This window comes from Leucoraja erinacea, unplaced genomic scaffold (assembly GCF_028641065.1).
Source record: "Leucoraja erinacea ecotype New England unplaced genomic scaffold, Leri_hhj_1 Leri_490S, whole genome shotgun sequence".
NCBI classification, from domain to species: Eukaryota; Metazoa; Chordata; class Chondrichthyes; order Rajiformes; family Rajidae; genus Leucoraja; species Leucoraja erinaceus.
Window position 1 is genome coordinate 19895 of NW_026576391.1, and position 23135 is coordinate 43029.

General features: G+C 45.5%; 1 protein-coding gene across 1 annotated transcript; it reads left to right on the top strand.

The window, feature by feature from the left end:
* The first annotated feature begins 345 nt into the window (after nucleotides 1-345).
* Nucleotides 346-13530, top strand: LOC129693942 (zinc-binding protein A33-like). The gene is made up of 8 exons (XM_055630669.1): nucleotides 346-801; nucleotides 1110-1205; nucleotides 2487-2720; nucleotides 3918-3940; nucleotides 4038-4203; nucleotides 8381-8403; nucleotides 8498-8616; nucleotides 12947-13530. Exons 1-8 carry the CDS (start codon nucleotides 391-393, stop codon nucleotides 13480-13482), a joined length of 1608 nt encoding a protein of 535 aa, XP_055486644.1. The 5' UTR covers nucleotides 346-390; the 3' UTR covers nucleotides 13483-13530.
* Nucleotides 13531-23135: the final 9605 nt, after the last annotated feature.

A 23135-nucleotide genomic window follows, 5' to 3' on the forward strand; every position in this document is an offset into this window, starting at 1 on the left:
TGGACTTTGTCCAACCGTCTGCCGATCAACTCCCCCCGCTCTCCTCAACTGTGTCAACCTATTGCCAGCCAGGCTTTGTCCTGCCCCCTTCCTTCCATCGTTCTTCTATCTCCCACCCACCGCCCCTACAATTAGTCTGAAGAAAAATGCAGACCCGAAACATCACCTGTCCATGTTCTCCAGTGGTGCTACTTGACCCGCTGAGTTAATCCAGCACATTGTACTTTTTTCTTGTGAAGCAGCATCTGCAGTTCCATGTTTCTGCATCTTCACACTGAACACTTGCAGCCAAATTACATTCCTTCCCCGGAGTGGACACTCGCGGTACTGCAGCGGGTCAGCAGTTCAGGGGAAGGCAATGCGTTTGAACCAGGAAGAGGAGGAGTCGGAATGGCTTTGAAAGACCAGGTTGAGAGTTTAACGGAGGAGGTAGTTTGTCCCATCTGCCTGGATTACTTCACCGATCCGGTGTCACTGGAGTGTGGGCACAACTTCTGCCGCTCCTGTATCACACAGAGTTGGGACAAGGAGGCGAGAAACTCCTGCCCGGAATGTAGAGAGCAGTTTACAGGCCGCACCCTCAGGTTTAGTTGGGCCTTGGCGAGACTGTCTGAGAAAGCTCGAACACTGAGCCTGAATCGGACAGAGAAGGAAAGTAAACTTCAGTGCGAGGAACATCAGGAAGAACTGAAGCTGTTTTGTGAAACTGACAAGAAGCTGATCTGTGTGCTTTGTGCAGGTGGGCGGGAACACAGAGATCACCGCTTCATGCTGGTTGATGAAGCTGTTGAAACCTACAAGGTAAAAACAAACCGATTTTGATCGCATCATTGTTTAATTCCTATGTTGTTGAAGAAACTGCAGATGCTGGTTTAAACCAAAGATGGGCACAAAATGCCAGAGTTACTCAGCGGGACTTGCAGCATCTCTGGAGAGAAGGAATGTCAGTCAGAAGAAAGGTCTCGTCCCGAAACGTTGCCCATTCCTTCTCTCCATATATGCTGCCTGTCCTGCTGAGTTATTTACTCCAGCATTTTGTGTCTATTGTTGTTGAATTCCTTCTTTATGGTCTAATACTTTTATTCTCTGATTTTCAAACACAATCCCAGGATCAGGTGAAATCTTCCATCCAGTCTCTTGCAAAAAAGCAATCAGGGATCCAGCAAATGGAGCAGCAACAGAAACAGAAGATTTCTAGAGTTCTGGTGAGGCTTTCCAGTTTCGCTTTCCTGATCTTGTGTAGATTTGATCCCTGTGATGCATGTAATAATAGGGCAGCGCAGTGACACAAGTAGTGCTGCTGTCTCCTAGTTCTGGTGACCGGTTTGGATCCTGACCTCGGGTGGTGCCCATGTGGTTCACGCCTTTTCCCTGTGACCGCGTTGGATTCCTTCCACGTCCCCAATACACGCTGCTTCAATGATCAATCGGCGACTGTTATAATCCCTGGGAAAGTGGGTGGTGGACGGATAATTGGGAATTAATGGTCGTGTTAAAAGGAATAGGAAGCAGGGAATTGTATTAGGGGTAGAGGATTGATGGGTTTCACATTACCCTCACGACATTTCAGAAGCATTTAGACAAAAATTCTGAAGAAGGGTCTTGACCCAAAACGTTGCCTATTCCTTCTCTCAATAGATGCTGCCTCATCCACTGAGTTCTTACAGCATTTTTGTCTTAGAAACAAAGAAATTAGGTGCAGGAGTAGGCCATTCGGCCCTTCGAGCCTGCACCGCCATTCAATATGATCATGGCTGATCATCCAACTCAGTATCCCGTACCTGCCTTCTCTCCATACCCTCTGATCCCCTTAGCAACAAGGGCCACATCTAACTCCCTCTTAAATATAGCCAATGAACTGGCCTCGACTTCCCTCTGTGGCAGAGAGTTCCAGAGATTCACCACTCACTGTGTGAAAAAAGTTCTTCTCATCTCGGTTTTAAAGGATTTCCCCCTTATCCTTAAGCTGTGACCCCTTGTCCTGGACTTCCCCAACATCGGGAGCAATCTTCCTGCATCTAGCTTGTCCAACCCCTTAAGAATTTTGTAAGTTTCTATAAGATCCCCTCTCAATCTCCTAAATTCTAGAGAGTATAAACCAAGTCTATCCAGTCTTTCTTCATAAGACAGTCCAGACATCCCAGGAATCAGTCTGGTGAACCTTCTCTGCACTCCCTCTATGGCAATAATGTCCTTCCTCAGATTTGGAGACCAAAACTGTACGCAATACTCCAGGTGTGGTCTCACCAAGACCCTGTACAACTGCAGTAGAGCCTCCCTGCTCCTATACTCAAATCCTTTTGCTATGAAAGCTAACATACCATTTGCTTTCTTCACTGCCTGCTGCACCTGCATGCCTACTTTCAATGACTGGTGTACCATGACACCCAGGTCTCGCTGCATCTCCCCTTTTCCTAGTCGGCCACCATTAGACAAACTATTGAATCAGTGACATTATATATTGTTCTTCACCTTTTATTTCACAGGAACAATCACACAACATTCAGTCCAAGATCACATCCCAGTATGCTGAACTGCACCAGATTCTCACTGAGAAAGAGCAGCGCGCACTGGCAGATATCCGGGAGGAAGAGAAGAAGATTCTAAATACAATGGAGAAAAATCTTGGAAAGATTCAAGAGAATTTAAATTCCATTCAGGAGGAACTCTTAAAGTTGCAACAACAGATGCATCAAAAAGACAGTGTGGTGCTTCTGAAGGTGAGGGGTTACACTACAATTTGGTGAAGTGAAAGTGCAGTCACAAAATGGTGGGTGACATTTCAGAAATAAATGCAGCATTTACCAGTAATTTAGAACTAAGTAAATGTTCCCTCTGTTCCAGCTGTTGTTGTTCAGAAACTAATTGGCCTCCCGCTGAATCTAAGGGATCTCAGGACTGTCTGGCCAGAATGTAGAGAGGTGTTTATATTATGTGGAGTTTAGAACAATGACAGGTGATCCTATATCTGATCCCAAGGACCACGAATTGGCAGAGGGCAGTGAATATCTGGGAGTCTCCAACCAAGAGACTGTGAGAGGTTTTACATGTTAGACATATTTTAAACCAGAGGAGGATACATTTAAAAAAATTTGCGGATTCTAATTGGGGCAAAGAGGAGGAGTTCAGTTCTGGGCTAGATCAGCCATGACCACATTGTGGGGATTAACATTGAAATCTAGAACGTGGCGCACACATCAGATTGCTCATCTATATCCGGTTCCCATCAACAGTGGGTGGTCACCTTGAGGGAATTTGCCCTGTTTGTTTTGTCCACCTTGTTTCACCATAGAATGACATCCCATTCTACATCATAGACAGGCCATTTGGCCCATCCTATCCAGTCAAGTATTCTGCTCCACTCATCATCCCTCCCATCTACGCTCCACACCCGGTAACAATACCCCAAATTCCAGGAGACCTAATGTGTTTATCCCGCCTGCACTTAAATTTATCTCTGCTGTTGGCTTCAGTCCCTCCAATGCAAGTGAGGTCCATGTTCTCATGACTGTATTCCTTTCGGTATTTATTGAAGACCATGTTATATTTCAACTTTGATTATTGGTCTCCCCTTCAATTTGAGATATTATTTCATCCCCACCCATTTAAATCCATTGATAATATTAAATTCTGTCTCATCATTCCTGACATCTTCTCCAGATGAAATCTCACGACCTGCCCAGTCTTTTCATTAAGTTCCATCCTCTCAGTTATGGCGTAATTCTCATGAATATTCCTTGTGCTTTCCCCATCGTTCTACATCTCTGCGGCAATATCCACTTTTTCTCTGCATGGCAACGCGATAGGAGTTGGGAAACGGGAATTATCAGTGTTGTAGAAATTTTGTGAAATTCCCGCTGTCGGGATGAGGACGGTTCATGTCAGTCAATTGAGATTTGTGTTTTTTTTTCTTTCAGGAGGAAGCTGGTTGTAAGCAAAGGTAGGATATTGTCTTGACGGAAACATTGTAAATATTGGTGGAACATCTCAAAACTTTTTGAATGCTCAGTTTATAATCAGCTGTTAAATATTTCCAGGGTTCGTGATGATGCCAAACCACTGTCGGTGGTAGATGAAGCCTTGCAGATTGAAAAGTTTAATTGCCCTGTTTCGTTCAACACTGCATTCAAAGAAATATCTGATGACCTCAAGTCCTACCCTGCACTACAGTTTGGTGAAATGAAAGTGTGCAGTCACAAAATGGTGGGTGACATTTCAGAAATAAATGCTGCATTTACCAGTAATTCGAAACTGAGTAAATGTTCCCTCTGTTCCAGCTGTTGTTGTTCAGAAACTAATTGACTTCCCGCTGAATCTATGGGATCTCAGGACTGTCTGACCAGAATGTAGAGAGGTTTACATTATGTGGAGTTTAGAACAATGACAGGTGATCCTATATCTGATCCCAAGGACCAATGGGCAGAGGGCGGTGAATATCTGGGAGTCTCCAACCAAGAAACTCTGAAAGGTTTTACATGTTTGACATTTTTTAACCCAGAGGAGAATGCTATAGGATAATTTTTTTAATTGAAATCTAGAACATGGCGCGCACATCAGATTGATCATCTATATCTGTTTCCCCATCAGCAGTGGGTGGTCACCTTGAGGGAATTTGCACTGTTTTGTCCACCTTGTTTCACCAAAGAATGACATCCCATTCTACATCATAGACAGGCCATTTGGCCCATCCTATCCAGTCAAGATTTCTGCTCCACTCATCATCCCTCCCATCTACTCTTCACACCCGGTATCAATACCCCAAATTCCAGCCTTAATGTGTTTAACCCGCTTGCACTTAAATTTATCTCTGCTATTGGCTTCTGTCCCTCCAATGCAAGTGAGGTCCATGTTCTCATGACTGCATTCCTTTCGGTATTTTTTTTTTTTAATCAATATCTTTTTATTTAATTTTCAAGACATAACAAGGTGCATAGTTGTCCATTTGTTACAGACAGAGTGTACGAAAAGAATAAATAAAAAGCAACTTATTCCAACATATAACAAAAAAAAACAACAATAAAAGAAAAATAAGATACCAAAAATAATCCCTCCCCAGTCACTGCCAGTGAGCATTTGCAAATATCAGCCTGTCACAGCAATAATCCCTGATAAATGAATGGGTAGTCTGTTAATGTTAAACTGTACTTGATGATCAAGCATTTACAAAGTCTGGAATGCATTTAAAAAAGGTCCCCACACTTTCTGAAACTTTAGGCAGGATATAATATCTGTCAGCCATTGTGTATGAGTGGGTGGGGTAGGTTCCATCCACCTGAGCAGGATTGTTTGCCGAACCAGAAGAGAAGCAAAAGAGATAGTGCGGTGTTTATCCGCAGTTAATCTAACCTCCTCACCAGTGACCCCAAAAAGAGCGATTAGAGGCTTTGGTTCCAATTTGATGTTTAACACCTGAGATAATGTTTGAAAGACCTCTAGCCAGAACTTGTTAAGGCTGGGGCATGACCAATACATATGGATAAGAGAGGCTTCAGAAATTTTACATTTATCACAGAATGGACTAACCTCAGGGTAAAAAGTAGATAATTTGGCTTTTGAGACATGGGCCCTATGTACCACTTTGAATTGAATCAGACAGTGACGAGCACATAGAGAGGTGGAATTAACCAGTTTAAGAATGGAACTCCATGTATCTTCTGAAAGAGAGAAGCCCAAGTCTTAACCATAACCATATAACAATTACAGCACGGAAACAGGCCATCTCGGCCCTACAAGTCCATGCCGAACAATTATTTTCCCTTAGTCCCACCTGCCTGCACTCATACCATAACCCTCCATTCCCTTCTCATCCATATGCCTATCCAATTTATTTTTAAATGATACCAACAAAATTGCCTCCACCACTTCCACTGGAAGCTCATTCCACACCGCTACCACTCTCTGAGTAAAGAAGTTCCCCCTCATGTTACCCCTAAACCTCTGTCCCTTAATTCTGAAGTCATGTCCTCTTGTTTGATCTTCCCTATTCTCAAAGGGAAAAGCTTGTCCACATCAACTCTGTCTATCCCTCTCATCATTTTAAAGACCTCTATCAAGTCCCCCCTTAACCTTCTGCGCTCCAGAGAATAAAGACCTAACTTATTCAACCTTTCTCTGTAACTTAGTTGTTGAAACTCAGGCAACATTCTAGTAACTCTCCTCTGTACTCTCTCTATTTTATTGCCATCCTTCCTATAATTGGGCGACCAAAATTGTACACCATACTCCAGATTTGGTCTCACCAATGCCTTGTACAATTTTAACATTGCATCCCAGCTACTATACTCAATGCTCTGATTAATAAAGGCTAGCATACCAAAAGCTTTCTTTACCACCCTATCTATATGAGATTCCACCTTCAAGGAACTATGCACGGTTATTCCCAGATCCCTCTGTTCAACTGCATTCTTCAATTCCCTACCATTTACCATGTACGTCCTATTTTGATTTGTCCTGCCAAGGTGTAGCACCTCACATTTATCAGCATTAAACTCCATCTGCCATCTTACAGCCCATTCTTCCAAATGGCCTAAATCACTCTGTAGACTTTGGAAATCCTCTTCATTATCCACAACAACCCCTATCTTGGTATCATCTGCATACTTACTAATCCAATTTACCACCCCTTCATCCAGATTATTGATGTACATGACAAACAACAAAGGACCCAACACAGATGCCTGAGGCACCCCACTAGTCACCTGCCTCCAACCCGACAAACAGCCATCCATCATTACCCTCTGGCGTCTCCCATTCAGCCACTGTTGAATCCATCTTGCTACTCCTGCATTTATACCCAACGGTTGAACCTTCTTAACCAACCTTCCATGAGGAACCTTGTCAAAGGCCTTACTAAAGTCCATATAGACAACATCCACTGCTTTACCCTCGTCAATTTCCCTAGTAACCTCTTCAAAAAATTCAAGAAAATTAGTCAAACATGACCTTCCAGGCACAAATCCATGTTAATTGTTCCTAATCAGACCCTGTTTATCCAGATGCTTATATATATTATCTCTAAGTATCTTTTCCATTAATTTGCCCACCCAAGTCAAACTAACAGGTCTTCCTCCCATGCGGCCTTGAGCTTGTCCATGGGGGCGTGCGTTAGGTCCAACATCCTGCCATATAAAGCTGAGACAAGTCTATTCTGAGATGGGTTTAAAGAAAGAACTGTATCAACAAGGGTTATGTCTGTTGGTGTAGAAGAGCTGGGCAAGTTATGGAACACATAATTTCTTGTTTGCAAGTATCGGAAAAAATCTGACTTTGGAAGATTGAATTTGTTGCTTAATTGTTCAAATGATATACAATACAATACAATATACAATATTTATTACGTCATTTGAACCTCAGTGAGGCTCAAAGGAAACACCGTTTCCACAGCCATACAAATAAAGACAATTTCCTACAGACATACACACAATTCAATTTACAGAAACATCCATCACAGTGAACCTCCTCCTCACTGTGATGGAAGGCAAAGTCTTTTCTCTCCCCTGTTCTCCATTTTTCCCCCGATGTCGAAGCCCCATGCGGGTGATGATAAGTCCCACGGCCATTTTGGGCCGCGCCGGGCGATGTACAGCCCAACCCCTTGACACGGGCTGGAGAAGTCGCGTTGCGGGAGCTCCGGAAAGCGGTCTCCACCCAGACCCGTGAGCTTCCAATATCCCGACAGTCCACAGAAGCTGCGTTGCTGGAGCTTAAGTTTCCCCCTCCCCCCACCCCCCACATAAACACAGTTAAAAACACTATTAAAAACACGAACAACTCCATTTAACTAGGCAAAAAAATTTTAAAAAGACAGACAGGCTGTAGAAGCCGCTGCAACATGTGAGTCGTGCCGCCACACTGGAGATGCTACAGTGTTACCCATAAGCACGTCCTTGAAGTGCACAATACCCTTCCTATGCCATTCTTTAAAGACAAGGTCCTGAGTTGATGGTTTAAAAAGGTGGTTTGATGCAATAGGGCTCAGTAGAGAAAGGTTATGCAACCCAAAACATTTCCTGAATTGAACCCATATCCTCAAAGAGTGTTTAACCACTGGGTTTTTACAGATTTAATTGAGGGGAGTGGAAGTGATGAACCAAGTAGTGCAGGTATGGACATATTATCATCTGTGTGTAATTCCATTGCTACCCTGTCAGGGCAATCGGGATGGCTGTGAAAGAAAGACCAAAATGCAAGGCAGCGCAGGTTAGCAGCCCAATAATAAGAACAAAAGTTTGGGAGACAATATCCGCTATCTGTCTGCATGACAGCAGTGATAAGAGTTGGGAAATGGGAACAAGTGTTGTAGAAATTTAGTGAAATCCCTGCTGTCGGGACGAGGACGGTCCATCTCAGTCAATTGAGATTTGTGTTTTATTTCTTTCAGGAGAAAACTGGGCGCAAGCGAAGGTAGGACAGTGTCTTGACGGAAACGTATGTTTTGGTGGAACATCTCTAAACATTTCTAATGCTCAGTTTATAACCAGCTGTTAAATATTTCCAGGGTTCGTGATGAAGCCAAACCACTCTCGGTTGTAGATGAAGCCTTGCCGGTTGAAAAGTTTCATTGCCCTGTTTCGTTCAACACGATATTCAAAGAAATATCTGATGACTTCAAGCAAGGTAAAGCTTACACTTTTCCATTATTCTTGTTTCTGACATCTTTAAGCGTTACACCTGACAGCAGACACCTTATCATTTCTCAGCCCCACACAGCCCGGCTTAACCTTCTACCCAAAATCCATAAACACAACTGCCCTGGCAGACCCATTGTTTCTGCCTCCTCCTGTCCCACTGAAATGATTTCCACGTACCTCGATTCCATCCTATCCCCCCCTGGTCTATTCTGAACCGACCGATGACCGAGATACCTCACATACCCTTCGTCACTTTAATGACACCACATTCAGAGCTCCCACCCCCTCATCTTTACAATGGACATTCAGTCACTCTACACCTCCATCTGCCCCCAGGAAGGATATAAAGCCCTCCGTTTCTTCCTCGACCGCAGAACCATCCAATTTCCCTATACTAACACTACCCCGCCTAGCGGAGCTGGTTCTCACTCTTAATAACTTTTCCTTCGAATCCTCCAAGTCCAAGGCCCTATTCCCTGAACTCTATCTCCATTACATTGATGACTGCATTGGTGCTACCTCCTACACCCATGCAGAACTCATGGACCATCAACTCCACCACCAATTTCCATCCTGCAATCAAATTTACTTGGATCATCGCCAACACCTCCCTCCCCTTTCTTGATCTCACAGTCTCCATCACAGGAATAGACTATAGATGTCTATTACAAACCCGCTGACTCCCACAACTATCACGACTACACTTCTCCCCACTCTGTTTCCTGCAATGACTCCATCCCCTACTACCAATTCCTCCATCTACGCCGCATCTGCGTCCAAGATGAGGTGTTCCATACCAGGATATCCGAGATGTCCTCATTCTTTAGGGGATGGGGGTTCCCCTCACTCATCATAGATGAGGCCCACACTTGTGTCTCCTCGATAACCCGCAGCTCTGCCCTTGTTCCCCCTCCCCTAGTCACAACTTAGACAGTCCCCCTTGTCCTTACCTTTGCACCAGATCACTCGCCACATACAGCACATAATCCTCCAAAATGTCCGCCACCTCCAACGGGATCCTACCCCTAGTCACATCTTCCCATCTCCACCCCTTTCTACCTTCGGCAGAGACCATTCCCTCTGCAACTTCTTGGTTAACTCATCCCTTCCCACCTAAACACCCCCCTCCCCAGTTACGTTCCCCAGCAACCGCAGAAGATGCAATACCGGTCCCTATACCTCCTCTCTTGAATCTGGCCAGGAACCGCAACAGTCCTTTCAGGTTCAGCAGAGGTTCACTTGCACCTCCTCCAACCTCATCTGCTGTATCCATTGTTCAAGCTGTGGACTCTTATACATAGGCGAGACCAAACACAGACTGGGCGATCGTTTTCGCTGAACACCTTCGCTCAGTTTGCCTGAACCTACCTGATCTCTCGATTGCTGAACACTTTAATTCTCCTTCCAATTCCCACACTGACCTTTCTGTCCAAGGTCTCCTCCATTGTTTGAGTGAGGTTAAACGCAAATTGGAGGAACAGCATCTCATATTTGACTTGGGCAGCTTACAGCCCAGTGGTATGAAATGTTCATTTCTCTAACTTCAAGTAACCCCGGCATTCTCTCTCTCTCTATCCCTCCCAAACCCAAGTCGCATTAGTTTCTCGTTTTCACCTAACAAACAGCAAACAATGGCCTGTTTCTTATATCTCGTTATTTTTTGCATATCTTCCATTCATTGTTCTTTATCTCTTTACATCATCACCCATATCTCTTGTTTCCCTTATCGCTAACGAGTCTGAAGAAGGGTCTCGAAATGAAACATCACCCATTCCTTCGCTCCAGAGATGCTGCCTGTCCAATAGAGTTCCTCCAGCTCTTTGAATCTATCTTCGGTTTAAACCAGCATCTGCAGTTCACTCCTATACATCTTTAAGCAATACCTAGATGCAAAGATTAATTATATTGTGGACTGAAGGGAAATTGGAGATTTGATCTACCACTAAACTCATCAGCTGAAAGCATCATAGAGTCAGAGGTTTAGACTCTCCTGCCTTGGGTAAAATACTGTGGCTATTCACCTTATCTGTGCACCTTATATAACTCTTATACACATCTATAACAGTGTACCTGTGTACCTGCAGCTCGAGATCTCTGTTCTATAAAGTTCCCCGTTCACTGTATGTCCTGCCCTGGTTTGTCTCAGCAAAGTACATCACCTCACCTTCACATCAATAAATCCCACCTGCCGTTCCTGAGCCCATTGGCCCATTTCACAGGGATCCCATTTACTCTCACATAGCCTTCTTCACTCTCCACAATGTCACTAATTTTAGTTCCATCTGCAAACTGACTAACTGTGCAACCTACATACACACCCAATCGTTTATATAAATAAAGAACAACAGTGGACTCTGTCTCCAGTCTGAAAAACGACCCCCTACCAACATCCTCTGTCTGTGACCTTCAGGTAAATGTTGTATTCCATCGGCTAGTTCCATGAGATCCAACCTTCCAGAGCAGCCTCTCATGCGGTGTGTGGAAGTTGCCTCTCTCAGAGGGCAGTGAATACCTGGAATGTTGTGCCCAAGATAGTGGTAAAACGCTGAGTTATTGGATATATGCAACTTGGCTACAAATAATTATATGATAGATCTAAAAATTAAGATTATTGGGAAAATCACTCAGAAGAGGAATTGGTGCCAGCTTAGATCAGCCATGATCACATTGAAAGGAGGGGAAAGCCTGAGGAGCGGATCCTAATCCTGCTCCTGTTTTCTTGTGTTCCTATGCTCCTGTGTACCGATAAATTGACAGACGTGACACAGAGGAAATGCAGCAAAGATTAACAATACTTGTTCCAGGCACAATGAGTTTGCTGTGCGGGGTGAGATTGAATAGACGAGGCCTGTGTACTCGAGAGTTCGGGTGTATAGGAGGAGATCTCAGTGAAACACAAAGTTCTTACAGGGACCAGTGGGTCGGATGCATGGAGGATTTTTCCCCTGTCTGAGGGGTCTAGAGAATGGGCACCCTCTCAGGATGTGGCTGCACCATGTAGGACAGAGATAAGGAGACATTACTGCACGCAGAGACTGGGGAACATTTGGAATTCCCTGCACTGGTGGCTGTGGTGACTCAGTCATTCAGTGCCATGGTTGTACATTACAGTGTCCGGCCCTTCAGCCCATCACGTCCATGACCACGTTTTCCTCAGCTATTGATTTGCCCATATTACATCACCATTCTTCTGCACCTCACCTATTTAAGTGCCTCAAATATAGTGATTACATCTAACTCCACCACATCCTCTGTAGCATGCTCCAGATATCACCCACTCTCAGTGTAAAGAAAACTTCCAACACAGGTCCTGTTTAAAATTCCTTGCTCTCATGATAAACCTGAACTCTCCTGATTTGATATCCCTGCATGCGAACACAATTTTGATGATCTATTCGATATCCTGCTGCAGATTTTGACAACCTTCTCTGCTATCCACAATTTTTGAGTCCTCCACAGACTTACTAATCACACCTCCTACATTCACATCCAAGCCATGAACATATAACATAAACAGCAAAGGTTGCAGCACCGATCTCTGCTGCACTCCACCAGTCACAGACCTCCAAGCAGAAAAATCATCCTTCTACCGCTACCTTCTACCTCCAACCACCAAGCCAATTTTGGGTCCATTTCACCAGCTCGCCTTGGATCCCACCTGCCTTCACTTTCTGGACCAGCCTTACTTGCGGAACATTGTCAAGCCCCTCAGTGAAGTTCATATATATTGGTTCACAATGAGATCAGTGTGCTCTTGGTTGTACACACCCATCGAATCCACCCGTGAATCCCCTCTCTTTCAACGACCCTACAACTACAAGTATCCACACATTCTGTCTAACACCCCATCATTCAACCTCTGCTTCCTTCCATGGGCCAAGCCACCCCTCCCTCTCCCTCCACTCAAAGAAACGGGGGCGGGTCATCTGGCCCCTCATGTCTCCCACCCATTCACTATGATCATGGTGACTCCACTCCACACCTTTACCTCCTCTTGAACAACGTCAAATTACCACTCACCTCAATATCTTCTTACACAGATCTGCCTCCATATATAAATAGCCGGCTTTATTCCTCCATCCCCACTACAATCTCGCAATCCTCCCCACTCTCCGCACTCGTCCTCCCCGTCCGCCCTCTCCCACCTCACAAAATTCCCCTCTCCTTCCCTGGATAAAAACTCCGGGAAAGATGTCTGTTTTCCACCCGATGTGTTTGGGGTGAAACCCGGGCAAGGTTTCAGCTGTCCGCCCGCCTGTGCCCAAGTCTCCCCCCCGACCCTCGGGGACTCTCTGATTCTCTGCTTCTTCCCCCAGTCTCTGTCACCCTGGATGTGGAAACAGCGCATCTGCAGCTCAAGGTGTCTGAGGATCGGAAGAGGGTGAGATGGACCGAGTCCCGGAGGCGTCTCCCTGACACCGGGAAGAGGTTTACACACTGTACGTGTGTGCTGGGATCGGAGGGATTCACATCGGGGAGACATTACTGGGAGGTGGAGGCGGCGGGGAGTCTGTGGATTCTGGGAGTCGCCGCAGAGTCTGTGGAGAGAAAGAGATCGGTCACACTGACCCCAGAGACTGGAGTCTGGAGCATGTGGCGGGGGTGGGGTGATGACGTGTTTGATGCACTCACCTCCCCACCATCCCATCTCCCCGCCCGTCCCATCCCCAGGAGGCTGGGAATTTATCTCAGTTACGAGTCCGGGACAGTTTCATTTTACGACACGGACACCAAGTCCCATCTCCACACCTTCACTGGGAATAATTTCACGGAGAAACTTTATCCTTTCTTCTGGACTCAGGATCTAAACCAGTGGCTGAGAATCTGCTCCCGTTCCGCTCCGGGTGTGTAAAAAAATGTAAATGTGGGAAGAGTGAAATAAACAGCAACTGAAATCAGAGCTGTCCGTCGATCCGTTCATATTAACGCGTTAACCGCGTCCGTCAACGGAACAGAAATACCTTTGTGAAAATATAAAGATTGAAACAATCTCCCTTCCCGTGGGTTCAGCAGCAGCCGCACGCGGGCAGCGGGTCCTGAGCTCCAGGCTACCCCAGGTCCTAAACTCCCCGCGAGTCACAATGCGGCATAAGCTGTGTTGGTGCGGACCTAAACAGCGGCGTAAAGGCGAGTTTGGGGGCAGGTGGAGATAGGAGGGCAAAATAACATCGGAAATTCCCTGAAGTGAGAGAAGTGTGCTGTCGGTACGGAGTTTGTACTTTCTTCCCGTGACCGCGTGGGTTTTCACCGACATCTTCAGTTTCCTCCCACACTCCAAAGACATTCAGGTTTATCGGTTAATTGACTTGGTATAATTGTAAATTGTCCCTAGCTTGTGTAGTACACACTAGTGTGCGGGATCGCTGGTCGGTACGGACTCGGTGGGCCGAATGGACTGTTTCGAAAGGCACCAAATGCTGGAGTAACTCAGCAGATCTGGCAGCATCCCTGGAGAACATGGATAAGGTGATGTCTTGGGTCATATTGTCATAGAGTGAAACAGTGTGGAAACAGGCCCTTTTGCCCACATTGGCCAATATATCCCACCTACACTAGTACCACCTGCCTGTGCTTGGTCCATCACTCCAAATATGTCATATCCATGTCCCTGTCTAACTGTTTGTTTCTTAAATGTTGGGATAGTCCCTGCCTCAACTACCTCATCTGGCAGCATGTTCCATACACCCACTGTGTGAGAAAGTTACCCCTCAGATTCCTATAAAATCTTTTCCCCTTCACCTTGAACCTATGTCCTCAGGCCCTCGATTCCCCTACTCTGGGCAAGAGACTCTGTGTATCTACCCGATCTATTCCTCTCATGATTTTGTACACGGGACCCTACTTTGACTGACTGCTGACTGCAGCCAAGTAATTCCCTCCTCTCCCCTCTTTGTCAGGCAGAACATGGATAAATCTTGAAAAGACATCGCACCAATGTGATAAACAGCTTCTTCCCTGCTATTATGAGCTCCCGAACGGTCCTTCCATAAGGGATATACCTCAACAAGGACTCCGACTCGCAAACCTTTTTTGATGTTTCCAGCAGTGGAAGAGTCTAGAACCAAAGGGCACAGCCTCTGAATAAAAGGAGCTACCTTTAGAATGGAGATGAGGAGGAATTTCATTAACCAGAAGGTGGTGAATCTGTACAATTCATTGACACAGACAGCTGTGGAGGTCAAGCCATTGGTATATTTAAATCAAAAGATTGATGGGATGTTGATTACATAGCCTCGACAAGACTATGACTTAGACTTGCTTCCGAGAAGCCTGATGATAAGCCTCTACTGCTACAGTTGGTGCCTTACAGCGCTTGTAGTGCCAGAGACCCGGGTCCAATCCTGATTATGGCCACTGTCTGTATATAGTTTGTACCTTTTCCCCGTGACCGCGTGGGTTTTGTCCAAGATCTTCAGTTTCCTCCCACACTTCAAAGACGTACAGGTATGGAGGCTAATTGGCTTGGTGTAAGTGTAAATTGTCCCGAGTGTGCAGGTTAGTGTTAATGTGCGGGGATCGCTGGTCGGTGCGGACTCGGTGCGCCGAAGGGCTTGTATCTGTAAACTAAACTAAACTAAATTCACACATGTGTTAATAGCTATTGAGTGGGGAGTGCACTGGCCATTTATTGGAACTATTGAGTAAGTCCAAAGCTGGGAGATGATATTTTGTTCATGGAAGATTCGCTGGTTTCTATTTACGCCAACCAGTCATGCAGCGGTAGAGTTGCTGCCATACAGCGGGCGAGACCTGGATTCGATCTTGACCAATGATGGTGTTTGTGCGGTGTTTGCACGTTCTCCACGTGGGCTATGTGGGTTTTCACCGGGATCTCCGCTTTTCTCCCACATTCCAAAGACGTACAGGTTTGTAGGCTAACTGGCTTGGAATAATTGTAAACTGTCCGTAGCGTGTGTAGGATAGCGTTAGTGTGCAGGGATCGCTGGTAGGCGAGGACTCGATGGGCCGAAGAGCCTGTTTCCGCAGAGTATCTCTAAACTAAATTAAACCATCTAAAGTGACTTTATGTATCCTCACGCCCATTATTCTGCTCTCTCTCTCTCCAACAAGTTATGTACTTACCTAGGTACAGTGAAATGCTTTGTTTTACATACAACCTGTGTAGCTCCCAAGTAGTACACGAGGCCCGAGGTCGTGGTTAAATACGGGGTTTATTTTCGGCTCCAACCAACCTGTGAGAACCGAGCCAAAAACGAGGAAACAAACACAAATAAAAATGCAGTTTACAAAATCCATACAGCAACACAACACCACACTAACCAAGCAAATAAACAACATATCTCGTCCACTGCTTACTACTTAAGAGGTATTTCTTGGTTTCTTCTCAGTCATGGCTTCTGTCTTTCTTTATGATCTTGCTTATTTAACATTTAACTTATTTTTGCGGTGTATCCCCTTTGTGTTGCTTCCTTTTTCTTTGCTGCCCTGCAAGGTGCGCCAACAACCGTGCCCCCCGGAAACTAAGTCGGCAATTAGTTCCCCCCTTAGGAACGCTATTATTACAGGTAGGAACCAAAAAACGTGAGGTTTAGAATTTAACTAACTGCCGATGTGGGGCAGTAACACTCCCACCAAATCACATGTGATTTCTTAGAACAACTTAAAGAGACATACACACTGCATATATAACATTATTTCAAAATACTATCTAACTATGGGCCACTAATAGACTTAAGGTGAGCGTAAGATAGTGGCGTCTTCAGTCTGCTTCCACCAGTGTTACTATCTTCTGAATGGGTCTCTCCAGGTGAACCGGTTTGGAGGTGCGCTTTCCATTTTCATCGAGAGTTGAGTCACCTATCAGCAACTGGAGTCTTCTCACACTTCCGTCCTTCCCGGGATGAACTTCACTGATCCTTGCCAACTTCCACTGATTCTGTGGTGTCGCATCATCCTTTAGCAGAACAATGTCATTGACCTTTGCGTTTCTGCAGTCTTTGGTCCACTTCTCTCTATGCTGAAGATTTAAGAGATGCTCTTTTTTCCATCGTGACCAGAAGTTGTTGGCTAGGAGTTGAACTCGACGCCATCTCTTGCGGAGGTAAAGATCTTCCTTGACGAACTTCCCAGGAGGAGGGGATATGATCGTAGACTTCATGGTCAGGATGTGGTTTAGTGTCAAGGGCTCTGGACTGGATGTATCATTTAGGTTATCAGTAGTTAGTGGTCTGCTATTCACGACCGCCATGACTTCGTATAGGAACGTTCGTAGAGAGGAGCAGTCAAGTTGTTGGGCTGACTGGTCTAGAATAGCCATCAAGACACTTCTGATGGTGCGGATTTGTCTTTCCCAAACGCCACCCATGTGACTTGAAGCTGGGGTGTTCATGATGAACTCACATCCCAGCTCCTTGAGTTCCTCTTGATCCATCTCTCTCAGTGCTTCAATTAACTCACGCCTTGCACCAACGAAGTTCGTCCCTTGATCACATTTTATTTGCCGTACCATTCCACGAATGGCGATGAATGAACGCAGGGCGTTAATGAAGGCGTCTGTGGTCAAGCTATTAAGCATTTCGATGTGTACTGCTCTGGAACACATGCAGGTAAGTAATAGTCCATAACGCTTTAGCTCTTTCCTTCCTTCTTTGATGTGGAATGGTCCAAAGCAATCCATCCCGCAGTAAGTGAACGGAGAAGTTGTTTCCATTCGATTTTCCGGGAGGTCTGCCATCCTTTGTTGTTCCATGCCTCTTCCGAACTTCCTGCACTTAAAAATATGGGATGCAACTACTTTGCTGCATCCAAGAATCCATATAACGTTCTAGCGGAGCTCATTTATGGTCATCCCTCGGCCCTGATGGTGCACCCTCTCATGATAATGCTTGACCAGTAATGTTGACACGTGACTGTCTCTTGGGAGGACCGCTGGATGCTTCACATGTGGATGTAGGGCAGCATGAGTTAAGCGGCCTCCCACCCTGATGATTCCTTGGTCATCCAGGAATGGATGTAACTTGTGCAACTTGGACTTGAGTCGCGTCTCCTTGTGATGCTGAAGGTAATGAACTTCTTGGGAGAGGGTTGCATTTTGAACCATCTTGATTATGGTCACCTCTGCCTCTCTCCTTTCCTCTAAACTGGTGGCTTCACAGGACTTTGGCTTGCTGCCCTTGAATTCCCTTGCATGGTGCTTGAGCCTGGCAATAGCTTTCACCACTCTTGACCAGTCGGAGAACCTTTGTAGGCGATCTAAGAGCGACCTCACCTCCTTTGCCTGAGTGTCATGCACCTGGGCCTTCTTGAGCTCTGGGTCAGTACTTGAGACATCTCCCACCTTGACATCTCCACGGGTTATGGTCTCGTCCATGAAGGTCTTGTAGTCTTTGTAATACCGTTCATTTATTTTCAGCTTCCTTTCTAGGCACCTGAGACGATGGATGGCACATATCTTGTTGGCTGGTAAGTTGGGCCTTACTTTCTTAAACGGCAGTGGCATCTCATATTGACCATCCTCCTTGAGCCTGATGCCTTTTTCCATCCTTGACAGGTAATCGGAGGTCTTCTTGAGAGATGTTGCCTTCCTCTGAAATTCTTTCCACAAAGTCAGCTTCCAGCACCTTGATGACAGCTGCAGGTGAGACTACTTCCTTGATCTGTGTTCTACAGACGTAATGCACTTCGCTTGTGAGGTTTGAAGAGGACTGAATACCTGATATCACTTGCTTCACGATAACCTGGTGACTCACTCCAATAGCATCTCCATAATCGAGACATAGGTTGCCATAGCCAACTACACTCCAGCCCAAGTCGGTTCTCAGTGCAAATGGCTGATTTTCTTCACCAGGTAGCACTTGTCTTGGGACGAGAGCTTGAGGACAGTTGTAGCCAATTAGTAAGCCGACGTCGCAGCTTTGATATGGAGCTATGTCATCTGCGATGTGTTCAAGATAAGGCCATGTCTTTGCAGTCTCTGGTGAGGGAATATGATCTCTGTTTGCAGGTATGAATTCTCTTGTGTAGGTCACTGGCAGCTGGATTATCTTGTCTGAGTAAAATCCTCCTACTTGTAGACCAGTCAGTTTCCTACAGGACACAACTGTGTTTCTTGAAGTCATTGTGGAGAGCTTTAGCTGAACTGGTTCGTTCTTCACGTGTAGAGATTTTGCAGTGTCTTCTAGGTGAAAGGTTGTGTCACTCTGTGTATCCAGAAGTGCATACACAAGAACTTCACGATTAGGCTCACTTGTGGCTGACACCCACACTGGGATGATGGTGGACGTATGGGTGTCTTTGACATGCTGGATGACTCTATTGGATGTTGCCTCAGGTGAGGTTCTTGTTGTCTTATCTTGTGATCGGTTCATCTTGCCTTCCGTTGACCGCTCACGGTCTCTTGCTTCATCAGGCCTTGTTAACATCCTTCCTTCCTTGGTGCGATTGTCGTGGAGGCAAGTTGGATGTCTCCTTTCACATGTATTGCAGATCATTCTGTTTTCACATTCCTTTGAGCGATGGCCAGACTTCAGACAGCCAAAGCACAACTTCCTTTCTTGAACAAACTTGACTCGCTCAGAGACCGTCTCATCCATGAATTTATAACACTTGTGTAGACTGTGACCTTCCCTCTCACAGAACACACAGCTTGTGGCGACAGCCTTCTCATCAGAGTTTGTTACCAATACCTTTGCTCCAGGACCTCTGTTCATTGAAGCCTTGCTCTTCTCAACTTCACTTGGTTTTAGAGCGTAGAGGGATGTTATCGGGTTGCAAGCAATTTTTGCTTCACGTGTGAGGAACTTGACGAATTGGCTGAAGCTTGGGAACTTGTGACTTTGTTCTTCCACTTCTATGACTTTCCTGTTCCATCTTGAGGTCAGCCAGTCTGGAAGTTTAGCAAGCATTTTCTGATTCTTGTTGCAGTCATTGAGTACCTCAAGACCTCTAATCTGAGACATGGCGGCCTCACAGCTGCGAAGGAAGTCAGTGAGTTCTTGAAGTTCTAAACTGCCTTTGGAGCTTATCTTGGGCCATGAATCAAGCTTGTTTCTGAAGGCTTTGGCGATGAGGAATGGATTGCCATATCTCTCTTCTAGGATGGTCCACGCTGCATAATAGGCTGACTGTGCCTAGCAGAAAGTAACTCTCTATGGCCTTCTTGGCAGCTCCACTGATGGACTCTGCAAACACTATCACAAGAGCTGCTGTGCTATCTTCTTGTTTTGCAAGTGTCATAGCTTGTGGTGGAGGGTGATGCTTCGACAGGTTACTTTCCTGGTTGACTTCCTTCTTCTCCTTCAGAGAGACATGTTGATAGAGCAGCTCGTCTATTTCATCGTCTGAGCATTCACTCTGCTTATATACTTGCTGTCGTGCTTTGGCAGCCTTTAGCTTCCCTATTGTCTCGAATCACACTATTTGTCTGCGTTTGGCTTCTAGCACCCTTTTTCTCTCTGCATCTTCCGCTTCAAGTCTTTCAAGTTCTATAATATGCTGTTCTTGCTCTAGCAGCGCTTGTAATGTGGCTTCATTGGCTGCGACTTCAGCAGCGGCTTCTAGTCTGTGTGCAGGAGACTGGCTTGAACGTCTGGATGTGATTTTTGTGTTGCCTTGAGAACGAGCAGAGGACTGGGATGATTTGGTGCGGTGAGATTTGATGCTCGTCTTATCTGAGGCTGCAGACTTGAACACAGATTCTGTATCTTTAACACCTTGTTCTTCATCCACTTGACATTCACTCTTTCCCGTGTTTAGATAACCTCTTGCAGTTTTGATTTTCTTCTTTGTTACTGCTTCACAGGTGTCTACTCTGCGACGTGTGTCATGATCTAGAATGTCGATGTGTCTCAGCTCTTCATAAACAGCGTTCAGATTCTTTGAAGCATTGCTTACCTTGGTGATGTGTTCATTCAGCAGGTTGTTTGAGCATTGACCACTCAGCGCCCCTTTGGCGTCCTTAATGACAGCCTTCCACTTCTCGTAGCTCACACTGAAACGGTGTGCAACCTTTCTTACTTGCTCATCGTGCAGTTCTTGGCCCTTTTCCGTTAGCTTGCGGACTCTTTGGCCTCTTTGTGGCTCTTGTGAGGAAGTGTGGATATCATCTCCAGTGTCTTTGGTCGTTTGTGGTTGTGCGTCTGGGCAGTGCTGTTTCATGTCATCACCTTCATCATCTTCTCTGTCACTTTCAAGGGATAGCTCAAACTCTGACATTTTACTTGGTTTACTTTAGTTTGGTTTAAATCTAATATTTTCTATGTTGAGTAAGTACCTAATTAATAAATAATTTTATAGTGTTATCAACTTAAATCACTATGAGTGATAATTAGACAAATAAAGGTATCCACTCTTCCACAGGTAAGTTACATATGCATTAAACACTTGTTAAGTAACATAAATGCACCTTTAAATTACTATGAGTACTGCTTGTTTTAACAGGATTTTAACAGTGTAACCATCAATAAACAAATTCTCAATATCAACACAGTGTGAGTATCAATGGTCTTCAATAAGGAAAGGTAAGTAAACAACATAAATGAAATGCACATTATATCTCAGTCTCTTGTGCAAAACACTTAAAGTCCTTTAGTTGTAGAAAATAACAACATTAACTTATTAAATGAAAATGTAGATAATATATCAGTCTCTTGCGCAAAACACAAGTTTTCTTAACAGCAATATTCACACTAGGGGCACGTGGGCCTTCCTGTGGGCTTGCTCTTCTTGTGTTTCGGCGTAGGTGGTGGTAGAAGATACACACGCAGCATGGATATGGTTCGTCTCTTCTCGGCTGCTGCCGTCTGGTGACGTCCTCCTCGGCTACTCATGCAGAGCAGTCGAGTTCTCACTGTAGCTCCCAAGTAGTACACGAGGCCCGAGGTCGTGGTTAAATACGGGGTTTATATTCGGCTCCAACTCACCTGTGAGAACTGAGCCAAAAACGAGGAAACAAACAAAAATAAAAATGCAGTTTACAAAATACATGCATGTACGTCCATACAGCAACACAACACCACACTAACCAAGCAAATAAACAACATACCTCGTCCACTGCTTACTACAGTTGCACTGCTGCGGACAGGAAGGCACTGCAACGGGTGGTGAAAACCGCGCAGCACATCATCGGTGCCCCGCTCCCTGCCATGGATGCCCTCCACCGAAAACGGTGTCTGAGACGGGCTGGGAAGATCATCAAGGACCCCTCACACCCCAACCACGGACTGTTTGCCCTCCTCCCATCAGGGAGGCGGTACAGGAGCCTCAGGTCACGTACTAGTAGGATGAGGAAAAGCTTCTAGTGCATGGGAAAAGTTTGGAGTGCATGGGAAATGGGAATAGAAACATAGAAACATAGAAATTAGGTGCAGGAGTAGGCCATTCGGCCCTTCGAGCCTGCACCGCCATTTAATATGATCATGGCTGATCATCCAACTCAGTATCCCGTACCTGCCTTCTCTCCATACCCTCTAATCCCCTTGGCCACAAGGGCCACATCTAACTCCCTCTTAAATATAGCCAATGAACTGGCCTCAACTACCCTCTGTGGCAGAGAGTTCCAGAGATTCACCACTCTCTGTGTGAAAAAAAGTTCTCCTCATCTCGGTTTTAAAGGATTTCCCCCTTATCCTTAAGCTGTGACCCCTTGTCCTGGACTTCCCCAACATCGGGAACAATCTTCCTGCATCTAGCCTGTCCAACCCCTTAAGAATTTTGTAAGTTTCTATAAGATCCCCTCTCAATCTCCTAAACTCTAGAGAGTATAAACCAAGTCTATCCAGTCTTTCTTCATAAGACAGTCCTGACATCCCAGGAATCAGTCTGGTGAACCTTCTCTGCATTCCCTCTATGGCAACAATGTCCTTCCTCAGATTTGGAGACCAAAACTGCACGCAATACTCCAGGTGTGGTCTCACCAAGACCCTATACAACTGCAGTAGAACCTCCCTGCTCCTATACTCAAATCCTCTTGATATGAAAGCCAACATGCCATTCGCTTTCTTTACTGCCTGCTGCACCTGCATGCCTACCTTCAATGACTGGTGTACCATGACACCCAGGTCTCGCTGCATCTCCCCCTTTCCCAATCGGCCACCGTTTAGATAATAATCTGCTTTCCCGTTTTTGCCACCAAAATGGATAACCTCACATTTATCCACATTAAACTGCATCTGCCAAACATTTGCCCACTCACCCAGCCTATCCAAGTCACCTTGCAGTCTCCTAGCATCCTCCTCACACCTAACACTGCCCCCCAGCTTAGTGTCATCCGCAAACTTGGAGATATTGCCTTCAATTCCCTCATCCAGATCATTAATATATATTGTAAATAGCTGGGGTCCCAGTACTGAGTCTTGCGGTACCCCACTAGTCACTGCCTGCCATTGTGAAAAGGACCCGTTTACTCCTACTCTTTGCTTCCTGTTTGCCAGCCAGTTCTCTATCCACATCAATACTGAACCCCCAATGCCATGTGCTTTAAGTTTGTATACTAATCTCTTATGTGGGACCTTGTCGAAAGCCTTCTGGAAGTCCAGATACACCACA

Coding starts and splice junctions, on each gene's coding strand:
- LOC129693942 (XM_055630669.1), top strand. CDS start 391: ATGGCTTTGAAAGACCAGGTTGAGAGTTTAACGGAGGAGGTAGTTTGT. Junction 2,721..3,917: donor ACAGTGTGGTGCTTCTGAAG/GTGAGGGGTTAC, acceptor TTTTTCTTTCAG/GAGGAAGCTGGTTGTAAGCA. Junction 8,404..8,497: donor AAAACTGGGCGCAAGCGAAG/GTAGGACAGTGT, acceptor AAATATTTCCAG/GGTTCGTGATGAAGCCAAAC.